This window comes from Schistocerca americana, chromosome 7 (assembly GCF_021461395.2).
Source record: "Schistocerca americana isolate TAMUIC-IGC-003095 chromosome 7, iqSchAmer2.1, whole genome shotgun sequence".
Lineage (NCBI taxonomy): Eukaryota > Metazoa > Arthropoda > Insecta > Orthoptera > Acrididae > Schistocerca > Schistocerca americana.
This window is the reverse complement of record NC_060125.1, coordinates 99,690,513-99,715,152: the sequence shown is the minus strand read 5'-3', so window position 1 is coordinate 99,715,152 and position 24,640 is coordinate 99,690,513. Positions and strand designations below refer to the sequence as shown.

The 24,640-nt window shown below is 38.6% G+C and overlaps 1 protein-coding gene across 1 annotated transcript in view; it reads left to right on the top strand.

Annotated features, from left to right (window-relative positions):
* LOC124621865 (phospholipid-transporting ATPase ID) overlaps nt 1-24,640 on the top strand; it is a 538,522-nt gene that overhangs the window by 393,810 nt on the left and 120,072 nt on the right. Inside the window, 1 exon segment of the mRNA XM_047147327.1 lies at nt 13,439-13,601. Within this exon segment, the coding sequence (XP_047003283.1) occupies nt 13,439-13,601 (163 nt within the window).

The window sequence follows — 24,640 nt, the reverse complement described above, 5'->3', positions numbered from 1 at the left end:
CATGAAAAAACAAATGGAATGAAATCAAACAGTGGAAAATCCAAGATGGAATGTAACAATATTATGAAAAGGGAAAGTTGCTACTCGCATGTAGTGGAAGTGCTGAGTTGCAGATAGGCACAACAAAAAGACTGTCACAATATAAGCTTTTGGCCATCAAAGCCTTTGTTGCTAATAGAACACACACACACTCACACACACTCACACACACACACACACACACACACACACACACACACACACACACAACTGACACAAACATGACTGCAGTTCTAGCAGCTGAAGCCACACTGTGAATAACAGTGTCAGTGCATGATGATGGGAGTGGCAGCCGGGTGGGGGTAAGGTGGAGGCTGAGGCGCAGAGGGGGGAGATAGTAGCGTAAAGGGGGGGGGGGGCAGTCAGTGAATTGCTGCTTTGCTGCTGGGGAGCATGGGAGGACGAGGTGGAGAGAAGGTAGGGCAGCCAGGTCAGCTAGGTGCAGTTGGGAGGTTAGACAGAGAGCAGGGGAGAGGTGGGGGAAGAGGGTTACAGAAAAGGAGAGAAGTGAAAAGACTGGGTGCGTTGGTGGAATGAGGGCTGCATAGTACTGGAATGGGAACAGGGAAGGGGCTGGATGGATGAGAAAAATGACTAACGAAGGTTGAGGCCAGGATATATTGCAGGGAGACTTCCCTCCTGCACAATTCAGAAAAGCTGGTGTTGGTGGGAAGGATCCACATGGCACTGGCTGTGAAGCAGTCATTGAAATGAAGGGTGTCGTATTGGGCAGCGTGCTCGGCAACAGGGTGGTTGACTTGTTTCTTGGCTACAGATTGTCGGTGGCTATCCATGCAGACAGCCTGTTGGTTGTCATGTCCACATAGAATGCAACACAGTGGTTGCAGCCTAGCTTGTAGATTACATCACTGGTTTCACAGGTAGCCTTACCTTTGATGGGATGGGTGATATTTGTGACCAGACTGGAGTAGGTGGTGATGGAAGGATGTATGGGACAGGTCTATTAGACTAGGTCTATTAGAGGGATATGGGCCATGATGTAAGGGGTTGGGAGCAGGGGTTGTGTAGGGATGGATGAGTATATTGTGTAGGTTTGGTGGACGGAGGAACACCATTGTGGGAGTGGTGGGAAGGATAGTGGACAGGAAATTTCTCATCTCAGGGCACGGCGAGAGGTAGTCGAAACCCTGGTGGAGAATGTAATTCAGTTGCTCCAGTCGTGGGTGGTAGCGAGTTAAGAGTGGAATGGTCCTGCAAGGCCAGACAGTGAGACTTTGAGAGGTTGTGGGAGACTAGAAAGATAAGGCATGGGAGATTTGTTTCTGTACAAGGTTGGGAGGCTAATTACTGTCTGAGGCCTTCACAGACCATTCTATGTGGCATGATAACCAACAAGCTGTCTGTCTGCATGGATGGCCACCGAAAAACCGTAGTGAAGAAACAAGTGGACCCTGTTGCTGAACATGCTCCCCAACATTAGATCCTTCATTTCAATGACTGCTTCACAGCCTGTGCCATATGGATCCTTCCCACCCACACCAGCTTTTCTGAATTGTGCAGGTGGGAACTCTCCCTGCAATATATCCTACGTTGCTGTGACCCACCTGGCCTCAACCTTCGTTAGTCATTTTTCTCACCCATCCAGCCCCTTCCCTGCTCCCGTTCCAGCACTACACAGCCCTCATTCCACCAACGCACCCAGTCTTTTTACTTCTCTCCTTTGCTGCAACCCTTTCCCCCCACCTCTCCTCTGCCGTCCGTCTAACCTCCCGACTGCACCTAGCTGCCCTAGCATCTCTCCACCTCATCCTACTGTGCTCCCCAGCAGCAAGTCACTGTTGCCCACCCCTACCCTGCTATCCCTCCCCCTCCCCGCCCCCAGCCTCCACTTTACCCCACCCAGTCGCCACTCACATCATGCACTGCCACTGTTGCTCACAGTGTGGCTTCAGCTGCCAGAGTTGCAGTCAGTCTGTGTGTGTGTGTGTGTGTGTGTGTGTGTGTGTGTGTGTGTGAGAGCGAGAGAGCGAGAGAGAGAGAGAGAGAGCGAGAGAGAGAGAGAGAGAGAGAGAGAGAGAGAGAGTTCTATTTGCAAGAAAGACTTTGATGGCCTAAAGCTCATATTGTGACAGTCTTTTTGTTGTGCCTATCTGTGACTCAGCATCTCCGCTATATGGTGAGTAGCAACTTTCCTTTTCACAAATGGAATGAAAGATACTCGTAGGGTGATTTTTTTTTTTTTTTTTTTTTCCCAAAGACATTCACAAAGATAAATGATACACGCTGATTAGTAAGTGAGTGATGCAGAGATGTTAGCACAGGGATTGCAGCGTGTGCAAATTTTATGTATGTCTTAATCACTGTCATTGAAAAATGTTAACAGTGTCTGAACTTGATGCTGACTGAAGATTTTTGGGATGTGGTGGTATATAAAGATTGGTATAATGATATTTTGTGATCTTTAGAATTAAATTTTACCATGTACAGTGACTCAAATGGCAAAATTAAATTAGAGTGTGACCATCTTTGATTGCAGGTAGCTTTTAAGCTCGTTAGTCTTCATGAAATTGGAACAAGTTGCTGGAAAGAATGAAACGAGGGCTTTCTAATAAGTGGTGGCAATTCTTTCTGAACTGCTGGTTAGCTTGCACTGATTTTCATACTTCATGCTGTTTTAATAATTACTATTATCGGTAGCTCTACGTACATGGTTTCAAGCAAAATTAAATACATCACTATAATTATCATATTGAAAATCACTGTTTGAATAATAAAGTTACATAAAACATTGTATTAATAGCATTTTGGCAGATTTAGGTGCACATCGCTTATACGTGATTTGTATAGATGAATTTAGATGAGTTTAGATGAAGATCAAGGGGAAAATAAATAGTAATTTAAAAGGTGCAGAATAATAGGTGGTGGAATGATTCAAGCTTTCATTCAGAAGAATAAACAGACAGCTCAGTCAACTAAAACACTAAAGAGTAATTTCACTTGTAAAAACGAACATATATTTCAACTAGCAGAGAAATAATAGACTGGTTTGACTTGTTGCTTCCACAGCCTGACTTCCTATGAAAGAAAAAAATGATTAATAATACAACCATCATGTAAAACTTAAAATGACTGGCATGATCATTATCGTGTGGTTTCTCCCATCACTGGTATAGATTTAACAGTGCCCAAGAAATTCTGATATAAAGGTTTGTGTCATGGTCTGCTACACAACTTTACATGTTGATATTAACATTTTTTATTTACATGCTATATTTGGGAGAAGAACCTAGTAATTAAAAAAAATATTCTTAGTGTCTGAATATCCATTTTCTTGGAAAAGGAATTTAAGATTAAGGAGAAGAGTTAGAAACATTTATGTTTGGCTGTGGCGTTGCAGTTCCTTCAGAAGCACTACAATACTTTAGAGAGGAGTTGAATGGAATGAATAGTTATCTGAGGAGAATTTATAAGATGAATGTAAACGAATGAAAACAAGGAGATTGGTGCATGAGTCAGATTAAATAAGATGGTGCTGAGGGTTTAGGAAATGGGAAACTAAAGGTAGTTGAGAAGCTGTGCTTCTTGGGCACCAAACTAACTAAATCAGATAGAATTATAGAAAATATAAAATACGGACTGGCTATAACAAGAAAAGTTTATCTGAAAAAGATAAATTTGTTATACGAGGAAAAGTCAGACAATTTTTTGCTCTTATTTTTTACTAGCCAAAGTAAGGTACGTACAGGAAATTATAAATATACATGCTACTCTACGTACCATACACTTATGTTGGTGGGAAGGATCCACATGGCACAGGCTGTGAAGCAGTCATTGAAATGAAGGATGTCGTGTTGGGCAGCGTGCTAGACAGCAGGGTCATCGACTTGTTTCTTGGCTACAGTTTGTCGGTGGCTATCCATGCAGACAGACAGCCTGTTGGTTGCTATGCCCGCATAGAATGCAACACAATGGTTGCAGCTTAGCTTGTAGATTACATGACTGGTTTCACAGGTAGCCTTGCCTTGGATGGTATGGGTGATATTTGTGACCAGACTGGAGTAGGTGGTGATGGAAGGATGTATGGGACAGGTCTTGCATCTAGGTCTATTAGAGACACCAGTTCACATATATGTCCCATTGCAGCACTAAATTTGAGATGCCCGTGCGGTAGAATTCATCCGGCTGACTACGGAACAACTATTGAGCTGCTGTCTTGGCGTCGTCATTACTTGTGAATCACTGTCCTGCCAGGGACTTCTTCAGCATTCCGAAAATGTGGAAATTGTTAGGGGCAATGTTTTGACTGTATGGTGGGTGGTCCAGAATCTCCCAGTGAAATGCTCGGCACTTTTCGGCAGTTCTGATTGCCACATGTGGTCGTGCATTGACGTGGAGCAGAATCGGGATGTCCACATTGAGAATCCAATGGCGCCTCTGCCTGATCGCAGCTCTTGGACGTGACTGTGCAGAACAATAACTGTCGGCATTGATGGTAACATTTTGTGGCATGAAATCCAGCTGGAGCAGTCTCTGGCTATCCAAGAAGACTGTCAAGATCAACGCAAATTTTTCCACACCATGCTCTGCTGTTTGGATTCTGGCAAGAAATGCAGTATCCATGTTTCATTGTCAGTAACAATGCTCTCCAGGAAAGCTTCACCCTCCTTGGAGTACCATTCTGGATGATTCATTGAAGACATCATTTGCTTGTCTTTCAGAATGTCATCCAACTGCTTAGGCACCCACCAAAATGGTACCTTCTGGTACCCTAAGAACCCTGAACAATGTAAGCACTCCCCTACAATATGCCAGTCTTCCAGGATATGGCCGTGATGTGCACACGCTGATCTGCTTTCACCATTGCACCCATGTGGGAAATGTTGTCGGTGACGAGTGTGTCCTCCCCAACTGCTCATTGTCATGCAAGACTTCACAGCCTTTGCTGAACTCTCAACACCACAACCTCACAATTGTCGAAGAGAGACAGTTTTCCCCAGATGTGGGTTGACAGTTTTCCCCAGATGTGGGTTGCACTTCCCTGTAGATCTCTGTGTGTTCATTCCTTGCTCCATGGAAAGTGAATCACACTTGGTTGCTCTAACACCGTGGACGTGTGAAGTGCATTTGCCGTTTTTGACAACTGACAGCTGCACCATGTGGCGGAACTACCGGCAGTTAAGGCTGGCCTGAGGTCCAAGGGTGGGAATGGATATGTTGACTTCGCATTTACAGGTGTAAGAGGGGTGGGGCAGAGACTATCTCTTTTGCCATTGTAATATAAATTTGATTTTGGGAAGTCTTTTCTGGATGCATTTGTCTGGTGTTCGGTCTTGTACAGAAGTGAAATGTGGATGATAAACACTACAGACAAGAAGAAGATAAAAGTTTTGGAAGTGTGGTACTGCAGGAGAATGCTGGAGATTAGATGGATAGATTGTATAAATGATGAATCAAATCGAAGAAAGAAAGCAGGAATAAGTGGATAGGACATGTCCTAAGGCATGGTTGAATAGTTATTATTGTAAATGAGGGTAAAAGCTTAAGTAGAGTAAAATGATTCAGTTGGATAAGGGTTACAACAGCTGTGCAGAGATGGGTTTTCATGAGATAGTGTGGAAAGCTGCTTCAAACCCATCATTATTTGTGACGTGAATGTGATGCTATTTGTTGATAAGCTGCAACATGAATTACTACCCGAAACGTATGCAAGATAAATTACACAAACAGAATCATGACTGACAGCAGTAAATTCTTTGGACTGAAAACGTCAGCAAAAACAAGATCATCATCACCATTAACATCAATGTGAAACCTTTAATGTCAACCTTAGTCCTCATCTTATTTGTTATCTGTACTAAATGTACAGTTTATATTTGTTAAAATGAGATGCAAGTTTGTAGTATCTATTGATGTACTGCTAAGTCCGTGTTTGATGTACTAGCAAGTCTGTTTTTGTTGTTTATCACCTGGGATACTTACTTGTTGTGCTTAGAAAAAATAAACTGAATTTTGATGCATGAGGAACATTCATTATTTTGTGGAATATAGAGCACAGAACATGAAATGCAGCAGAAGCAGCATTCCATTATGTTCGTCTTAGTTTCAGTTTAACATGGGATCATGAAAGCAGAATAGTCAGAGAAATTTTATGCACATACACAGAATGTGTCTCAAAATGATTTAATCAATTCCATTTCCACATAAATATTGTCCATATTCTGGACATCATTAAGCTTTAACACACACAATTTTTATTTTTTTTTTATTAGAAATCACTTACATCTGTCACACAATGTTTTGTGGGATCAAGTGATTCATGGCTAGTCAATCATTGCACAAAGTTTGCTTCAGCCAATGAATGCTGCAAAGATTTGGATTGCACACTTGCAGGAAAAGTAACTATTGACTGAACATGATTAATTTTCTGGTTGTTTGTTGACACAAAACTATCAACCATTGCTGCGTGGGACTGTTACTATTAACAAAAAATAATCGAGGGAAGACAGAAACATGTGCAAAAGCAAGTGTATGTTAACAGTAGCCCATGAACACTGACGACGTAAAGAATTTGGTAGGGATAAAACTGTACTACTTCTTAGAACTGCTTCATAATTGCTGATTTTTGCCTACAAAAAGCTTAGCACTCACAGTTAATCAGATTGCATGAAACTCTACTGAGATACTGTAATGCATTCTAGATTCTGCTGAGTTTTAGAAGTTCCTTGCATGTCCCACTGATCTTGAATCTTCTGTTTTCCATTTTCCCATTACCTATTCAGTAATATTCATAGAAACTATTTCATAATGTTCTTCAAACTTAATTCTTTCATTTTGTTTTTCCTACATCCAAACTCCACTCCATTCCCTCAGGTTGCTTTTGCTTGTTACAGCTAAGCTGGAATATGTAATTATAGACAGAGCACTAGTAGCAAAATATTAGTCTTGTCTTAACATTATATATATATATATCACACTAACTAGTATAAGTTAAAAGATAAATTTATATGGAGAAGCCAATTTTGTTTAATCACATACTGATCCAGAAACTACAGTTCTTCAGATACAGTTGTGCAGTCGGCTGTTTTATCATACGGTAAAAAAAAAAAAATCACTCAGCACACCGTCAAATAGATGTAGATTTTTCTTTTCTGCTGTCAGTCAACTATGTGATACCTGAGAAGAAAAATTCATTTTTAAATGTGTTTGTGTGCTTTCAGTACAACATTTTCTTATTAGATTGTGAAGCAAATGGGATTTGTTATTTTTAATTTGGTATTACATTGTAGTTGACTGAACTTGGAAGTTCACCTTGAAGAAAACATGTCATATAAGCACTCAACTTATTGCTAGCTGTATTTCGTATACTGATATGTTTTGGAATGCAAAGGATAAAATCACAGCACATCTGACGTTGAAATATTGATTAAAGCTTTACTGCTATATAACTTTCAGGTGAATTTCTAGCAGCTAATATTTGAAGAGCCATTTAACTATGCCAAGAACATTTTGGATACTTTTAAAAATTGTGTTAATTTGAGAAACCTGTAGCAAGATAGATGAAAAGCACCTGGGGCTGTGGTAAGGACTACAGCAAAATGTATTGTAGTAAAATGTGACATATCTCCTGCTTGCAGAACAACTGTTTATGTAGTGTGAGGTGAAGGGGAGTAGTGGTGGCAAAGGGCAAATGAGTGAACACACTTAAAATTAGCAGACCAGAAGAGACATGATAAGTATACAGTGGGAGAAAGTAGCTATAAAAGTGAAAATAAGTAGAAAAATGAAGAAAACTAGCAAAATACATATTTGAAATTTGTATAAAATTAAATGTACAAAAATTAATCAAATTAATATTATACTGGAAAATTTTGTGTCAGACACAAGCAGTGGGGGCAATAAAGACAATTTTGTTATCCTACTGGCGCAACCTGACCATAGTGTGAAATGTAGAAGTGACACATGGATTACATAAGTAACAGTGTGTAGAAGATCCATGTAGAAAGAGGTGACCTATTGGTATAACATACCCTAAGGCCCAGCAATCTAGAGAAAATAAATCTGGGAAAATTTTTATGTTAGTTGAAGAACTGGCTAGTAGGTGCTTTCATCTCTCTAAATACAGTTAGTAGCCTTCTTATTTGGCTTTAAATGCTGATGATTAACTTAGAGCTTGCACTAGAAAGTACAGTTACTGTTATGTAATATGTAAATAAGCATTTTTTTTTTTTTCAGTACAAGGAGTAAATGTAGTCTTAGTTGGTGCCTGTCATGCCATAAATGAATTTCAGATGTATTTTATATTATGGTATTAAATGCTACATGTAAATTAGATTTTCTGTAGTCTAGAATCTAATCCTTGTCTGTTCTTTTTTTCACCTCTTCTTTCTTGATTGCAGCTCCCAGTAAGTTTTCAGTGGTTTGTGCAGTTACTGTGTGTGTGCACGCACTTCTAAAGTTCTGTGCACATCATTGTATAGTGTGCAGTACACTAGAAGCCTGTGTGTAGAAAGTAGCACTATGTTTGCACACTGAAATTAAGACATAATATGAACATTTTAATGAGAATTTATTTACAGTGTTATTAGTTGTTTAGTGTCAGCACGGCACATTGTATTGACCAAAATAATTAGATGATGATTCCATTTTGAGCAGTTGGACTTCCTGGACTAATGGGCGTAGTGGGAACATGTGAAAAAACCTGGATATTAAGGACCTTCAACAAACCATCTCATGGTACAAAGGAGGGCAGTTTGTATAGCCTATAGCAGGTTGTATTTCTTCCACCCAGACCACTCTTGATCTATTAAGGGATAATTACTTTACATTTAATATGAAGTATGAGCTATTATAATGGTAATAACTTGCTTACAGTTCTTACATTTCACTGCAAATTTATTTTCGGGGCCATAATTTTGTGGAGATCTTTATTTACTAATAACAGTGTCCCAAGGTTGTCACTTATTTTTGAAATGGATAATATGATGCAAGCGGTATGTAGTTGCACAGAAGTCAGGCTTCATTCTGAACAATTGCTGCACTGCAGGAATTTATGTTGTTGATCTGTACTTCAAAAATGGGAAGTATTTTGCATGTGGTTGGTGTGAAGACATTCACAATTGGAGAACTGTGTTCAGATTGATGTAGTACTTCCAAACATGGCATTTTTACCAAAGTGGCAGCAACCCAGCATGAGTAACAACTGAGGCTACCAGAAAACATGGAGGGCAATGATATTTCCTGATGACACAATTATTGGACTAAAAATGACAAAATAATTTGTTCATGATGTTTGCAGTTTAAATTGAACATCCATACCTACCAAATCATAAAGAAGACTAAGATTTAACAAACTGTCAACAATGAGGCCATGAGAAATGGAGCACAAGCTTGGATTGGCAAAGGATGAGGAAGGTTCAAATGGTTCAAATGGCTCTGAGCACTATGGGACTTAACATCTGTGGTCATCAGTCCCCTAGAACGTAGAACTACTTAAACCTAACTAACCTAAGGACATCACACACATCCATGCCCGAGGCAGGATTCGAACCTGCGACCGTAGCAGTTGCGCGGTTCCGGACTGAGCGCCTGAACCGCTAGACCACCGCGGCCTGCAATGAGGAAGGAAATGAGTATGTCTTCTTAAGAGGAACCATCACGGCATATGCCGTAAGTTAATGGAATAAACTTAGGAAAGTATAAACATGGATCACTGGATGAGGGAACTTAAACCACTATCCTCTCAAATGTGGAACAATGTCTTCACCATTGCTCTGCCTTGCTCATTACAGAACAGTGCAGGAGCAGACAGCATATGCAGAAGAGTATGCAAACAACAGTACCTTTGCTAGTCGGTTGGCAAACATTTGGTAGAAAGATGGGGCAGAAAGGAGAAATTGGCATAATCTGTAAAAGGGATGATGATGATGATGATGATGATGATGATGATGATGATGATGATCATGATGACGACGACGACAATGATGACGATGAGATTGCAACAGTTATCATAATGAGTGGTGAAGTGTACTTCCATGTCATTCGTGTAATGAATATGTGGAGCTGAATTGCATACTGCCCTCCTGTCCATGAAGTGATGGTATAGGGAATATACCAAAATGTTACGTATTGTCCCCTCCCCATTCATAAAAAGAGATGTCGGACCAGTTGCAGCTGCATCCTAATGGTGCTTTGCAATATTCAGTGACATTTCTTATGATTTGGTGCAATTGTGTGCACACACACCCACATCTGAAAACACACACACACACACACACACACACACACACACACACACAGTGTTAAGGGTTATCTGTGTAGTGTGTTTTCTGGATATTTGGTCCCTCGTCTTCGTGACGATCTGTTTATTTCTCAGTTCTTAAATGTTTTAATGTGTATCTGTCTCTTAGGAGACTACATTAAAGCCATTGATTATCAGTGCAGGTTACACGAGTTAGATTATCTGAACCATGTAAATGTATATTGTCATTGGATGAGCAGCTAACAATTTCCAAGCAGCGCTTTGACTCCCAGTTAATATCATAATTTCCCAAATGTCATATGATAAATATTTTGTATCTACCATCTTTATGATGATAAGAAATGTGTTCAATGCTATGTGCCCCGGTCACATTGTATTAATTACCCAGGGATATCTTCCACCTTCATAAACTCCCTCCCCTCATATCCTGTCCTTCATCTTCCTGAGGCTCGGGTTTTCCTTCCGCATTGTCATTAATCTTGTCCTGCAATCTTCTATTGCTAAGCAAGACTTTGGTTTGCTGCATAAGTGTGTTTGCGCAATGTCAAGATAGTCTGTTCTGGCAATAATGACTGAGCCTTTATCAGTACATTGATCATATGCATAGCACCATCAAGCACTTGCACCTCATTCACCAAATCTGCATCTTCTTTGGTATTTTGGGTGTCCATTATACTTAATGTACGTTATAGCTACCATCAGCTCCCAATTTCCCATCTCAACAAAAACTCAGTGTTGATAATTTTGTATTTAGTCAATGACTTTATGTGTATACAATTAAAATATCATTACATGACAACTCTGCTTTTTAGATCAAGGCAACAATTTGGAAATATTTATTTGTGAATACTGATAAGGACATAGTATTTTAAAATTCCGTGCTATTTTATTCACAGTAGTATATGTAACTTTGTTTAGCGGGGCTTCTTTTTTATCCTAGAAACCATTTTACAAAATTTTGGGTAAAAATCACCCAGTTTTATTACAACTTTATCATTTATTATGGGAAACTATACACTATGTGGGACACAGCACCACAATGTTCTACACTATAGGTAGATGCTCCAGACAGTGTCAAAAGTTTTGGTTTTCTTTCATTTTGATTTGTTATCTGATTTTGTAATAAAAGTAATGAAGGATATTTTAATTTATTGTGCTAGTTTCTTATGAATATAAATGTTTGTAATGTACCCAGTTTCTTATAATCACATTGTGTAATGCAGGCGGCTTGCTTTGATGTTGTTGTGTTTCCAGCTCTAATTCTCATTTAATATGAGAAATTGCACAGGTAGCCTAAAAACTACGACAACAATTTTGATTAATGTCTGATAATTCATAAATAGTTTGGACAAAAGTCAGGTTACTTTTTTTAGTTCTGTTTTGGTTTTATAAGAAAGTTTGAAACCAGGCAGTAAATGTGGCTGTAAAATTCACTTATAAATGATTGTTTACTAAAGAAACTGGAACTGCTAGTATCATGGTGAATGTCTGGCATTTTAAAGTAGTAAAATGTAAAATTAAAGTTCTTACTGATACATTTACTTGCACATCTATTGCCTATCAATAATTTCATTTGCTCAGACAAATAGTCACTTTCAGTGTCATAATTTCTTGCAATAATAATTTTAACACAATTTGGACAAAAGATTTTTTATTATAAAATATTTCTTAATGAAATGAATTTATTCAAAGACTTGTGGAATACAACAGCATAAGTTCATATTCCATCTGTCATAAATGACTCTTGAGTTACAATGCACTAAGTTAATATTCATAATCATTCAGAAATTTATTTTAAACAAATTTATGGGATCACAAAGTAGCATACACACATCTTCCCTCACAAGTCCATTGCTTGCCCTTGTAAAGTGTCACTTTTCCAATTACATTGAATGATAAAATTGGAATATTCACACTGCACCTGTTCACAGGTTTGTTATGACATACATGCATATAAGGGAAGAAGTGCATGTCTAAATTACTCACAAGCTCCCCATTTCACTCAACATATAAGCCTTGCAACACTAGCATTTTGTTAAGCCCCTTTCATTGGTGATAACCACAATTTTTCTGTTGTGCGTGTATTATTGTGAAAATCTGATGTGTGTGGTAATGTTGGGGGATACTCACTTCTGTTATGTGAAAGGGAAATTGAGAAGAGAATCAGAAATTACACGACAGACTAGTGGTGCATGTGCAAAGCCATCTTTAATCTGAAGATTGGGTTAACCACTACAATGCTGTACTAGGCATGATCCTATTGGAGGTGGCATGGTATTGCCTTACACTCCAACTTTCGAATTGACCTGCAGAGATGGTTATAATATGTATAGTTTAAAACTAACTATGAAAGATTTTCCAACATGGCATATTTTAATCATTGCCAGAGGTGAAAGAAGCGATAAATAATAGAAACAGTATTGTAGGACTAACTGAGATTGAACTGCAGACCTTTCCATTTGTAGTATGAAGTTTAGCTGCTGTACATGTGTCTCTCTCTCTCTCTCTCTCTCTCTCTCTCTCTCTCTCTCTCTCTCTCTCTCTCACACACACACACACACACACACACACACACACACCAGACTTAACTGCAAAAGCTCATCAAATGTTCAAGAGCTCAGAAATAACTCTTTGGCTAGTTGCTATGTAATTGTTTGTCATTTCTGTCTTCTTAGATACAGTTTGGTTTGAGGGTATATCTCAAGTGACAGCAAAAACTGATTTCATTGTGAAATAAGAGGGCATAGTAAATGCACTGAAAAGTTGTAATTGTATGTTATTGAGTTTAGCACTTGACCTTTTTTGTGTGTTGCATACTACTTTCAGCAAACTGACAGTAATAGAGGCAGTTTGTAATGTATTGCTCTTTGTAAAACATCAGGAATGCATGTAATTTATGTCTCACATTTGACCTTCCACTATACTTCCAGAATTACACATCACCAGTGTGTGACATCTCTTAGAAATAGGCTTGCATATACGTTACATTTGTATTCTTGTAATCACATGCTAACTTCACAAAAGTAGTATGTACTTCAGACAATTCATTCTTAAATTTTCTCATATGCAGTAAATCTTGAGATATGTGTTTAATTGACCACTTGTGTTTCGCCTGTCATTCTATTTAGAAGCCTTTCACACTGTAGAAATTAATACTTTTCCTTCCCATTCATAATACAGAGCACACCAACAGTGGACTTTTCTGCAAATCCTGACTATGAACCAGAATTTAAGTTTTATGATGGCAGCCTCTTGGATGCTGTCAGACAAGGGGACCAGAATGCACACAACTTTTTTCGTTTGCTAGCTCTTTGTCACACTGTAATGCCCGAAGAAAGAAATGGTGAGTAATTTCTTACTTAGCAACATGGTTAACCTTATACAAAATCTTAGGTGAAGCAATGTATTAAGTTAAGATACTTTTATAAACCTAAATTTTAGCAAGAAAGAAACTGATGCAGTAAATATCAATGAGCTACCTGAAGAGTAGGTTGATGTAGGCAAATGTGACACTCATTATTATGAAGTTATTCCTCATTTTCAAGTGCTTATGGATTGTCTTATTGCATTATTAGTTGATCATTTTATTTAATTGTGTTTTAGCTTTTCATCTAGTAGTGATGGCCTTATTTGTATATTTATATTCCATGATCCAGTAGTAACATTTATTTTTGACTATGTTGAGAAGACTGTCCATTACACGTTGGGGAACAAGTAGAATGTGAAGTTTGAATGTCACACACAATTAACTTTATTTGCACAGAGCATCTGTATCACAAAGAGATTACATAACATGTCACCGACAATTTGCAGATAGAATGCATTGTGAGTGTGTTGTTTCTGCGGTTCTCCACATCCTCCCCATGCTGCTCTACCTCCAGAGGTATCACCAGCTACTGAACAGGTCTAGTGATGTACGTCCCATCAGCAGTCACAAGGACGGTTGTGCACTGGATTCTGTCTTTGCCTTCTTTCAGTTCCTGTACTCTTGCCCTCTTCCACAGATGTTGTGAAACAACTCTTACTTGTAGAAGTAGAATGTCACCAATTTGGATTCTCACTGCTACTCCATTCAGGCATTTACCATAATGAATGTTTCACAAGAGCTTGAGGTGCTCCTTACCCCAGCACTCCCAGAAACATTCTGATGTTTTCTGATGGAGTTTGAATTCTCTTGTCAAGTCTGTTGTCGTCAGTGGCTCAGGTCTGGTTGACAGTGACATAAGTCTCTCCCCCTCAAGCAAATGTGCTGGAGTTAGTACTACATCCTCAATACTGAAAATGGGTCTTGAGTTCAGGGCAGCTTCAGTATTTATAAGCACAGTATGTAGCCCTTCTTGGTTTATAGTTGTCTGAATACTCTCCTGTGATACCTTTTCTTTGAGTTGACCATTCTTTCCCAGAACCCTCCCCATCAAGCCACATGCGGAGATATAAATTTACAAGTTACGCCTTGTTGAATGAAGTGTTCGTGAGTCTTATCAGCAGATATTGTCAACCACAGATCCAATATTTCTTTCTTGGCTACATAGAATATTTGAGCATTGTTGCCATAGATGGTGCGTGGAATGCAGTGTCGACCAGTACATTTTTGTGATACACTGTGGACTACCTCTGAGTGGATGGCTCCAATCACAGTGGAAGTAAATAGTGCAACATACCTTTTAGCACTGGTATTTCTTACTTTGGTGTATAGCAGTCCTGCAAAATAAAGTGTCATCTGGTTGACTGGCAGTGTAACTTCTGTTTCTTGACTGGTGACACTGTGTGCTATTTTACATGGGAGACTTCAGTGAATTATCTTTCGCTGGTGCAAGATACTCATTTGGACAGAGACAGCACCTTTGCAATAGCTATGGTGGGCCGTGTCACCATATGTCCATTGTACCTGGAGTCTGAGTTGTGATTAAACTAGATAGATGATCCACAGGATTATCTTTACCTGGGCAATGCTACCACTGGAATGGCGAGGTGTACTTTTGAATTTTCATTACCTTGTTACATGCAAAGGTTTTCCATGTTCTAGGATTACCGTTTATCCATGAAAGTGTGTTACCATGGAGTCAATCCAAAGAATTGCCTTGCGGTAGTAATGTAGAAGTCATGTTCCTATCAATACTGTGTATAGTTTCAGTTGTGGCAACATAATCCTTTTTATGGGTGTTGTCTACTTTTACTACACCTTAATTGAACAAGGGACTTACTACTAGCAGTTGACCTAATATACAAGACTACGTTGTATGCTATCTCTGAATCAGTGACTGCTGTCCTGGAATCTTATACCCATCTTTTTACGTAAATATGTGATAGTTTTGGAAGTTCTGAGATTGAAGTAACCCATTGAGATCCAAGTATGCCAACAAACGGCAAGATACTGAGGCAAGAGTTGATATCTTTAATATTATGGTTATAGTGTTACTAAGCCCAGAGGGTCATAGCAACTAGTGGTTGCTTGTAGTAAGCTCATTTTGATGGCCACAGTCAGAGGTATTTTGCCAATAACTTGGTGTTGGCCCATACAGAACTTATTGTCTGCTGTGTTCGAGTAAACTCCCAACACGTACGAAGTTTTTGTGATCTCTCGTCCTTCAGATTTAATATTGCAACTAACTGCTGGGAATTTGTTGCTCACAGTTTAATTTGATTCATGAGTATGGTCAGTTTGTAATAAGAGTTATCAGTCCATTCTCATCTGCAGCACCTCCTGAAAATGTTTGCATGCAAGTATTGTGGTCTAACAAGGAACTTGCGGTAGGAAATTCTGATGCATACATATTTGCCGTCTCTCAGAGCAACTGAACATAAGAACAGACTACATTTCAGCCAAAAGGGAAGTCTTTTAAATTAATACATAGCTGTCCTTCAGTTGCCATATGTTTCATGTATGCCATGCTTATTGTCACTTTACCAGAAGAATATGGCCAGCTCTCTGTCATCTGGGTGGAGGACTAACTGTAAAAATGCTCGGGTAATATCTGTGACAGTGGCAAAATGTCACATTTGATAGAGCAAGAGCATTGAGCACTGCGTTTACTTCAAAAAGCAGGTTAGGTCTATTTTCTAAGACATCATTAAGTGAAGGAGAGCCCTTTTCACATGAAGGTGCGTTGAATACGATTCGCTGTTTTGTGCTTCCATGTTTTTCCCTCCTTACTATTCAATGAGGCAAATGAAAGGAGTTGGTCAAATTCTGGGGTGGGGCTAGTTCAACTTGTTCATTTTGGATGTCGTTTCGACATCTGAATCTTGTACATGATATGAAGGGCATCATTCTTATCCAGATGTCTCTGCAACATAAGTGAAAATTATTCACCATTACTGAGAATATTTGGAAGAATGACTCCCAATGTTTGTGGAAGATAAACTACTCTTTGTTGATCCTTGACAGAGTAGGAAGTGTGAAATTCCTCAACATTCTGAATCTTTTATACTCTTTGCACGATTGTGATCATCGCATATCCCTACTGCCTATAAATCCCAAAAATCATGACTGCACTGTCAGATGCTTGATTACACAGCAGGGTGATGAGGTTAATGACACTTCAGTCTGCAGAAATTCTTAAGCAGTTTGCACCAAGAATCCATCCGTATTTCAAAGGCAGTAAGGCCAGTGATTGAGAGACATGTATTGGTGCTGTGTCCTTAACAGTTCTCCACTAATGATCTGCTCTGATTAGTAACTCGATGGGAAGATCGTTGTATCCTTCTGATAGGTCAACCATTTGCAGATTAGTAATGTGTTTCATTTTGAATTCTTTAGGTACCTGCAGGTGTCTTAAAATGGAATGAAAACTCTCAAATGCAGTAACCTTAAATCAGCATGGCTCCATGCACTTCTCAATGCCAGTCAGACCAGATGTCGAGAGTGTGTTGTAGCGAATGAAGACTCGAATGCATTGATTTTCAGTGGATGGGTTGTGCAGTGAATTATAGTTTTAACTTATCGATCAGTGATGTTCTGATAAAACTAGACTTGTTGCCATGGTATAGAATGCAGTGTGAGAGTCTTTTTACTCCTCCAGTGGGCTCTATTGCATATGTGTGGGCTGTCTAAAGATGTGTGTCTTAGATGCTCATTGTTCGCATTGCTGACGGAACTGTGTTCGACAAGAGGAACTGATACAGTAGAATGTTCCAAATTTGTGCAAACCGACTTACGATTACAGTTATTTGCAAAAGAGGCAAAATGCTTTTCCTTTCTTCCATCAGTCTTTTGTTGTATGGTCTTGGTTAACACATTCTACACTCTTATCACTTGTCTTCAGTTGTGTAGGTGAACTGACAATTTTCGATAAAATTTAAAGAATAATTACACAACAGTGAAGCATCTTAGTGGCACATATTGGGCGTCATTTTAAACCCCATACGTTACCGATTAGGGAATAAGCTTGCATATCTTCACATCAGCACTGGTATATGTATTTCATATTTTATGACAAAAAAATGATTACATGTAATTTACACATAATTTACTTCTTCAAACGGTAGAAGGAACTGCTGTAACTGCAGTTTCCTTTGAGTGATGGTGACGAAGGCCGAATTATTGAGGCACATCTTGATTATCTGGAAGCCATCCTGCATCTATCATCCGATTCCCCAGAGCTTACAACTTAACATTTATTGGATACAAAAAGCATATCCAGGCTGTACAGATGCTAGGGGAGAACGTAGAACCTAATAGTTGGGTGTTTGTGGGTATGTGAAGTTGAACACTGTGGTCTTTGTACCACCATCTGCTTTCTTTCTTGACCTACTTGTTAGTTTCTTTCTTTCCTTTGTCAGCTGCAGCTACATAGTCCATGCTAACATTTTTTTTTGTAAATTCCACAAGATATATTTTGCTTGGTGACATCCTTGTGCAAAATAAAACTATTCACAGTAGACATTAGGGAAATGTGAAAGAAAAGTGTTTTCCACCAATTCATTGCTTTTCTTGCAAGTGGGTGGTAGCCGGTTAGCTGGCCAACACAGTCTTCACCAGTCTTGTTCATGTTAGATTATAATAATGTTTAGCTTTATTGTTCATGTTATACCTCTTTTTGAAAATAGACAGAGCTAGCTTGTTGGTAGGCCCTTTCTGCTCCTGATGACAGTTCTGATCGCGAATGTCTTCCGATATTCCTACAACATGTTCAGTAAATGCACACTTGTAGATCAACTCCTGCTGGATCTAGCAGGCTATCTATTATTTCTATCCTATAGCTTGCAGTCGTGTAGCAAGCGGGCAAAACAAGTTTCAGCGAATGGAAAAGCTGCACCCATACAAGATGCAGACGACATCTGCATGGCCGAAATGTGAATGCCTGCATGATGTATGGGCATAGTGCTGAAAGTGTTAAGGCAAAGAAACCATCTATTATTCGATCTCAAAATCTTGAGGTGATCATGAACATTCTTTACTGTCTCACAGTCTTGAGCCCAATGAGTACGGTGCTTACAAAACACACAGGAGAGTAGTACCTTCTGTACTGACTTATGTACTTTTGTCCTTTCTTAGAGCAAACACTGAAGGCTACTGTAGGCGGTACAATGCTAGTTAATGTAAGAGCTTCCCCTTGAATGCTTTGTGTTGTCAACACCCATCTACGTGTTCTGACAAGACGTACATTAGTTTCAGAATGTTTCCTTCTGACAATAGTACTCTTTTGGTATAGATTATCCAGCACCGACATAATTATGTCCTCTGGGAAAGCACAAAATATTTTAGGAACTAACACTCTACTATTAGGTTCTACTTTCTCCACTAGCATCTGTACAGCCTGGATGTGCATTTTACATCCAATAAATGCTAAGTTGTAAGCTCTGGGGAATCAGATGATAGAGACAGAATGGCTTCCAGATAAAATGCATCTCAATAATTCGGCCTTTGTCACCATCACTCGAAGGAAACTGCAGTGACAGCAGTTGCTTCTACCAAACTCTTGAATTCCTCTTCAAGATAGGCTCTAAGAAACTTGTGTATATTGACAATTGACAAGTTTGGGTCTACGTCAGTGGAAGATTCAGATTGTTCCCAGAAGTGAGCCTAATGCTCAGTGTTACTAGAGACTGGTCCTAGCTTAAACCGTGGTAATCGAACTCTGTTACATGACTACATAGAAAACCCCAAAGTCATCCTGACAGCTGTGATGTCAGAAATTCTTTCCTCAATATTGTGTTTTGCTTTTAGGATTGCTCTTTTCATCAAGTTTGTGTACCGCTCTAGTGCTGAAGCACCACCTTCATACTCTACTCCTGCAAGTAAGTCTTGAATAATGTAATCCAAGGTCATCAAATAACTTAAGTCTCCTGCAGATGACTACAAACAAATCATATGTTTTTAAATAGGCTTGAATCAACTAACACATATTTGTGGGAAATAAAAAAATCTGTTTAAATCCTAAAATAACTACTTATTGGCATATTTCATTATTTCTTTATTTAATATGATGCAAATGTGATTGTTTGATGAAAGATTAGATAGCTAGTGTAATATTAAAGTAAAGTAATTTTGTTAAAAGTTGGAAATTGATGCCTTAAAAAAAATCGGAAATTATATACTACTTATACATGTTATCGTTACCATTAAACCAAACAATATAAAATTTACCGTTCTACATTTTACAATTGTTATGCACAATTCTACAACAAAATTTGATATTTCATAGTCCATTTACTCTTTGTCTTGGTTGTTGTTTGTGACAGGCAGCTTCGGAATTTCTTCATAGAAAATTGTGTTCTTCAGGCAGATAACATTGCAATTTTTCCAAGTCTTTTATTTTACTGAACGTACTAAGAACCTTTTCTGATGAGTAACCTAGTTTATTTAGCGCAGTCAGTGGACCATGAAGGAGTTCCAGAAGAAAAGTGTGACTAATAAGTCCTTTGATCATTGTAGAAGCTCTAACACAACCTGATCTGGTACCATAAAAATTAAAATGTGAAAAAGTGCTGGTAAGTTACCTTTCCTTGTCTCCCACTCTTAGTTTTTTCAGAAATTCTGGTCGTTCTGTTACACAGTGACCACCATGACTTTAAGTCTAATATCTCAGTAGTACCAGTTTCTTTAATAAGAAATTTACCTTCTTTCAGACTTGTAAGAACCACCTCTGTACATTGTGCACAGTAACAGGCTGTCCTCGGTTCTTTTTTATAATGCCAAAACCTCTATCTCAGGCAGAAAACTGCGCTCCCTCACTGGAAAGTATTGTTGAATTTTGTTGAATCTCCCAGAGATGTTCGATGTATTCTTGTGGTATATCCTGTATGTAACCATTTATAAATGAGGACACTTCATTAGGACTTTCCTTTCCTTTACCTTTATGGTGGACTTACATTGTGCTTTTGTCAGTCTTTACATTGTGTATGCAAAATACATTAACAGTAAGTTGCCTTAAGTAAAATGCATCTTACACTAGAAGTTTTGGTAGGAAGACTTTCTGCACAAAATTGACAGACGAAGAAAGAATTTTGTCTTCTAATATCTCTGCTTCAGATTTATCATGTTGAAGAGCAATGTAAAATTTTCTGCTCCTCTGCTTATGAAGAACCAGCTCAATCGCAGCTCTGCCCTTGCTGTATCATTTAATCGCGGAGACTTACATTTAGCTTCTCACATATGCAACAAGTCTATCTTTGGCCTCTCAAATTTATAATTAAAATTGTCCCTGGAGGATGTTCAGTAAAAATTATAATTTACATTTTCTCGAGGGTGTTTTTCAAGGAATAATTTCCACATCACCTTGATGTTGAGGTTGGCACTTCAGCAGTATCTTGTTGATCTACCTACATAATGGGATTCTTTCCACAGAAAGGGTGATATATTATCTTGCAGCAAATCATCCACCGCTGTTAGTAGGCTGTGGGAAATATGCCTTCCTCTCGTCTTGAGGTTTTCTGCTAGCAATGTAACAGATTTTCATTATCTGGAAGTGCTTTGTGTAGAATACTCCTGTAACACAATATTACTGAGATTTGTTGGAGTAAATGCTACTGGTTAAAAATGGTCTGAATTTACAATAGCAGACCCAGTGCAGAAGAGTGGAACTTAAAAAATGTGTTGTACATTGAACATCCATGTCATCTAAATAAAAACATAGTACACACAAAAATAAAGGACACATGCCGATAACAAAGAAACATTAAATCATTCACATTCTCTGTACACAGTGTGCTTTTCAGTGAGCAAACATTCATCAAACAATATTGGTATCATGTGATGTGGTTACAAAATAAGATTGTAGAAACGTTAGAAGTTATGGCTAGGATATAGGTGGCATAATATGAGGGTTGCCCAGAAAGTAACGCACCACATTTTTTTGCTCAGCCAAAAACAATGCTACGAATGCAAAATGCAACGTATGTATTATATGAAGTGTCCTGAGTGAGCCTGCCAAGTTTCTGTCACTTCTGACTGATAGCGTAGCTGCAGGACAGTTTCAAAATGGCATCGGTAGGTGATGTACATTACAAGCAATGTGCCGTCATTGAATTTCTCATTGCAGAGAAAGAAAGTGCGGGAACATTCACAAACACTTCTGCAAAGTCTATGGAGCATCTGCTGTTGACAGAAGTACAGTTATTTGCTGGGCACAGAGGGTGAGGTCATTGGAAGGCAGTTGGGCGGAGCTCCATGATTTGCAGCGGTAGAGGAGACCATCCACGGCTGACACACCTGAGCTAGCCCCTTCTGACTTCCACTTGTTTGGGCCATTAAAGGATGCCATTAGTGGAAGACATTTTGAGGACGATGAGGAAGTAATTCACGTAGTGAAGCACTGGCTCCACCGCCGGGACAAGGATTGGTACCGAGAAACCATACATGCCCTTGTTTTGTGCTGGAGGAAGACCATAGAATGGGATGGAGATTACATGTAGATAAAACACCATTCTTTTGTGTGTGTAGTTCTCATTATGTTCAATAAAGAAATGTTAAAGAAAGAAATGTGATGCATTACTTTCTGGGCAACCCTCATATTATTCATTTATTAAGACAATAAAAAAGTAGCTACTTATTTGCAAGTGAATCCAGGCTTTTTTGCTCGAATACTTTCCCCTCTGTGATTCACATATGTTTCACCTCACATCATTGCAGATTTTATTTTATTGGCTTTATTACATTCTGGTTGATTAACTTTGTTTCACTTTTTTCGAATTATAGCCTTACTCTCCAATATTATTGTCACTTTTGGAAGCACACGTTGTATGGTAAAATAATCAGTAGATGCTAAAGGCAACATATAATACAATGCACATTTAATAGTATGGAAAACAAGGACAACAATCAGATCCCCACAGTTGCAGCATATTGTTTGTCAACACTGCCAATGACACCATCTAGTGGTGTGATTAGAAAGCATTGCAAATTTGCAACATCAGTTTGTGCTGCCACCAAAGTTTCATTTCCAAGGGAGTGCGAGTCAAAACTCATGATTCTTCTTTTTTAAGAGGGCAGGAATCATTCATTAATGCCACTATAAAAATAACTGTTTTTCAGTGTCTCACAAAATACACACTAACTGGTGAACAGGAGCCCTTTTAATATCAGTTGGTGCACCTGTTTATGAAGTATCTGAAGCAGTAGTAAATTAAAAATCATCAAATTTCTGACTGATGCTCCTTAAAAAAATATAAGATTCAAACATTTTCCACCTCATTTCTATGCTTTAAGTCATGAAATGAATTTGTCTGTTGAAGCGAGCAACATTGGAACAATGCATTCCTCATCTAAGTTTTAGCTTGGAGAGACAGTCTACTGTTTCAGTATTCGTGGCCATGATGTATGATAGTACTCTGCAAGATTCTGTGTTGACCTTCTCACTAGGGGTAGACTATGTTTCGTAACAACCAATTATCCTCCTACATTCTACTCAATTATTACTTCAATTACAAGCATGCAGGCAGTAATGTAGCATGTTTTGGTAGTGAATACAGGTAAACGGAAGACCACAATGTGTGACTGACTTAGCTGGAGGTGCACATTTCACATTACGTGCAAAGATATCCCGCCGTGGAGTCACTGTGTAGTCGCTTGGAATCAGTGTGCACTCACTTTACTTGTTATTGACATCCTCGTGATTCTGAAAGTTCCCACCTGTGTGCTGCCTCCTGGGTTTCAGCACCAAAAATGTTGGGAAAAGATTATAATGCGAAGTTTGAACATCGACCCAATTAACTTTCTTTGCACAGAATATCTGTATCACAGAGAGTTACACCTCATGACACTGACAATTCAGATATAGTGCATTGCAGAAGAGTCATTCCAGCGATTGTCCACTATACTCGTGGAAGTAGAAGTAATACAGAGACTAAGGCAGTGTTTTTGTAAGAGGGAAGAGTTGTGAAGGGTAAAGAATTGAATTCATAATTAGCATTAAAGAACCAGTATTTTTAAACAAAATTTTGGGCATGGTGGCATTTTTGTGCTACAGGTCTTGTGGAGAAAGTTATTACTAGCTGATCATTATAAAATTTGTGGGGATGCTGCAATAGCTTAAACTTCTGTCTCTATCTTGCCGTTGAGGACTGACATGTGGAAATTTAATATCTGTTTTCCTCATACTAATGTGAAGGTTATCAGTTATTTTTAAATACATAAATTCTGCTTTCAACGTGAGATGCAAAAAAAAAAAAAAAAAAATGCAATGTAAAGTACTATATTAAATATGTTACATCTTTTAACATTATCAAACAACATTGAGTGCCCGTCACAATGCTTTAATAACTGTAATGTAGGTATTCTGGATATTTCCTGTGAAGTTGAAGAATAGGAAACTAGTAACAGAAACAAGTAAATATTTCAGTAAGTGATTGGGTACAGCTGTTTATTCTATAGTTGATTTAATATAGGATCATAGTGTTCAAAAATATTCAAAATGTATAAGTTTAGTTCTTCTAAAAATTTTTAGAATGTCTTTCAAATAAACATAACTGTAACAGCAGGAAAACTACCCTACCTTTAAGAAATGTTGGTTCCTTCATCAGGGAGGAAAGAGGATTAGTTTTGCAGAGGTTAGAAAAGAGCAGCAGCTTACTCGCACCCATTGATGAGAGGGACATGCCTACACTCTATATGAAGGGAGACAAAAATGAAATGTGTGATTTCAGAGATGGAAGAAGATCAAAGATAGTACTTTGGTAAGCTCTGAGTCAGTTTCAGTCCAGAGATGGTAGAAGAAAGAGAGAGAGAGAGAGAGAGAGAGAGAGAGAGAGAGAGAGAGAGAGAGAGATGGGGGAGTGGGAATTACAAGATAATAGAGAAAATAAATAAAGGATAGGTACGTATCAATGGAGTGGTGAGATGTGAAGATACGTTGGCGTATGAGTTGCCATCACTGGGGTTCAGGGAAACTAATATTGGGTGGGAAGATTTAAATAGTCTGTATTAAGTAACAGGCACCCGTG